Here is a 2,975-nt window from a genome sequence, read left to right as displayed (position 1 = left end):
AATGATTGTATGAAACACTGTGAACGAAGAATAGTGTGAAACACAATGTGTACAGACTTTGTAAACAAACAAATATAAAATAAAAATTTTATTTCTTATTTTAAAAAAATTATGTAAATCCTGACAACCTCTTGAAAATGATTTGATCAATATGCTGTTAAATAAAAAGTGCCCATAAAAAGAACAAAACCAAACAGAGAAACAGAACTAAACTTTCTCACCTCTTTCCTGGATTAGCTCTCTTCTCTAGCAAGGATTGAGGATTCCAAGGTCAACAACCAATGAGTAATAACGGAACTAAAAAATCCCTGGAGAAGAAATTCTTGGGGTATTGTTGTTTTGTACCATCAAGTCAGAACAAATTCATAGCTGACTCTCCAGAAGGTTTTCAGAGACAGTAAATTGCACAGGAGGAGACTGATGGGCTTTCTCCCATGGGGCAGCTGGCAGATTCAAACCGTGTGCTTTTGGGTTGGCAGCACAGCTCCTTACCACTCGGCTACCGGAGTGTCCTATTGGAGTCTTGGCTTTAGTAAAAGAAAGCAGCTCAAGTTTATAGGTTTTATTTTTACTGGTTTTAGTCAGAAGGATGTTTTCTACTTCTAGTATTAATTTTAGAAAGAAAAAACTTGCTAACATTTAATGCTAAGTGTATAATATGCCATTTTTAGTGAACACTGAGCAAGTAGTAGTAGTAGTAGTAGTAGTAGTAGTAGTAGTAGTAGTAAAAAGCCAAACAAAGTAGAAACAAACAGAAAATCAGACATGAAGTGATATGAGTCCGTGTTGTACATTAATTTTTGCTCTAGGTGAGAAATTTGCCTTCATGACCTCAAGGGCCCTTTTGGCATATGACTCTATGTGATCTGATTCTTTTCTGACTTCATCAATAAAAACAAAATAGCAAAATAGTTATTAGACTTTCTTGTTAGTATTCTCATATATTTTGGTGTTTAATAGTCACTGGAGAGATTTTAAAATCTAGATGGCAAAGCTGCGCACATAATAATTAGAATCTCTGAGACCAACTCGTCATTTTTTAAAGTTCCCCAAGTGACTTGAGTTTGTAATCTACTGTTCTAGAATGTTTATCAACTCAGAAACCATTGAACAAATAAAAAAAGTAATTGAATTCGTCATAATTTTTATATAATGTCAAGAAGCCCAGGTGCAGTTAGAAGTGGTTGAAAAATAGCTTAAAATTTACTTGAGATGATTTTGAAAAAGAATGTGTTTCTTTGTAAGAGCCAAGAAGGACATCTTTAATTAATTTCTCTCTTTCAAAAATTCGTAGGTGTATTTCTTACAGTGCCGTCGAGATTTTGGTTTACTTCATCTTGAGCAGACGGAAAAGGAGTGTCTCAGTCAGCTTACAAGGGTGACACACCTGGCAGCCAGGTAACCTTTGCCTCTTCGTGCATCTTGATTTCAGAGCTATTTCCAAAGAGCTTCAAGGTTGAACGTTAATCTGTGATGTGGTTTACATACACAATACTATGTGTGTATGTAAGTTTTATGTAGTATTGAATTTTAGAGTGAAGAAGTCACCTTGTCATTTTAAACCTCAAAAGTAATTTCATTACTTTGATGCTTTTGCTTTGTTGCCTCTGCTGAAATACTGTGAAGTCCGCCCACTGCAGGAATGACAACAGACAGATCTTCTTTCCTCACTGGTGAAATAGATCAAAAGTCACAGCCAGAGACAGACATAAAGGCCAGACATTTACAAAACAAGGTGGATTCTAATTGGAGAAATGGGTTTTAGAATTGGTTTATCTTCTAATGTTAAATATTTTGGAATAAGTTGAGGGAAATATCACTGTTAACATCTAATATAATGTGAAGGATAACTTCCTGGTAAATAAAAGTGAGTGGATTTTAAATATTGGTCAGACTGTTTCAAATTCTTCTCAAGTTTTTATGGAGAAGGGTTGCAGACTCAAAAGAATTAAGTTAGAATCTTTGTGACCCAGTCACATTTTTTTAAAAAATAATAATCATGTTAATGATTATGATTTAATTCTAGATAGGCAGAGTTTCTGATATTTATCCAGAACCCTAGGATATTTTGTTGTGCAGTTGAGTTGGAAAATCTCTGTTGTAAATTATTGGTTTATCTGCTTGAAAGAGATGATTTATAATTTTATGAGGTCATTTTGATAGAAAGTCATTAATAGCTTGTCCTGGCTTTTTGAAGGTCTTGTGGTGGGAGACGCTGAAGGGGATGTGTTCAATCAGTTTGAAACTTCTGAAAGGCATCATGCAGTTTTCTGAAAATGACAGACACCAAACTGGTCTTGCTTTATAGTCATTTAGTGGACATGGACGTGGACTGTAAAACTCGACCATGGTTATAGAGTTTATACGCTATATGAAGTTAAAAATCTGATTTTCCCACCAGAGAAGATGATTTTTTTTTCTAATTGGTCTGCCCAGATTGAATATTTTTAATTTGGGAAAAATCCAGATAGGTCAGTTGTGGTTATGTGTAGCGGGTACAAAAACAACTTTGAAAATAAGTCAAGCATAGCAGAGATGTTCAGATATCTTTGAGAATTCTGGATTAGACGAACATGGACATTTCCAAGTTGGCTTTCTGTGTCTCCTTATTTTATTGGAGGAATTTCTTTTCAAATTTATTCTAAAAATGATGCTAAAGGGCATGAAAAATGCATGGTCTTATATTTGCTATTGAAACAGGAATTGCTATTGTAGTTTTGGTTTTTATATTTAATTGCAAATTTACTTGAATTAATTATCAAGGACATAGATTTTTTTCTTGTTTTATATTATTTACATATATACTAGAATCTCCATTGACTATGCAAAGACTTTTGATTGTGTGGATCACAACAAGCTATGTCTGACTCTGAGAAGAATGAGAATCCCAGAACATTTGATTGTGCTAATGCTAAATCTATACTTGGACCAAGAAGCAGTTGTCAGAACAGAGCAGGGATACACTGCATGGTTCA

At 34.3% G+C, this 2,975-nt stretch overlaps 1 protein-coding gene across 1 annotated transcript in view; it reads left to right on the top strand.

Annotated features, from left to right (window-relative positions):
- LOC102861351 (E3 ubiquitin-protein ligase DZIP3-like) overlaps positions 1 to 2,975 on the top strand; it is a 112,885-nt gene that overhangs the window by 95,324 nt on the left and 14,586 nt on the right. The window contains exon 23 of the mRNA XM_006890028.1: positions 1,295 to 1,398. Within this exon, the coding sequence (XP_006890090.1) occupies positions 1,295 to 1,398 (104 nt within the window). The remainder of the gene's footprint in view (positions 1 to 1,294; positions 1,399 to 2,975) is intronic.

The sequence above is a fragment of the Elephantulus edwardii genome, unplaced genomic scaffold (assembly GCF_000299155.1).
Source record: "Elephantulus edwardii isolate Elephantulus edwardi_28Jun2011 unplaced genomic scaffold, EleEdw1.0 scaffold00085, whole genome shotgun sequence".
NCBI lineage: Eukaryota > Metazoa > Chordata > Mammalia > Macroscelidea > Macroscelididae > Elephantulus > Elephantulus edwardii.
This window is presented reverse-complemented; position numbering and strand designations above follow the sequence as displayed.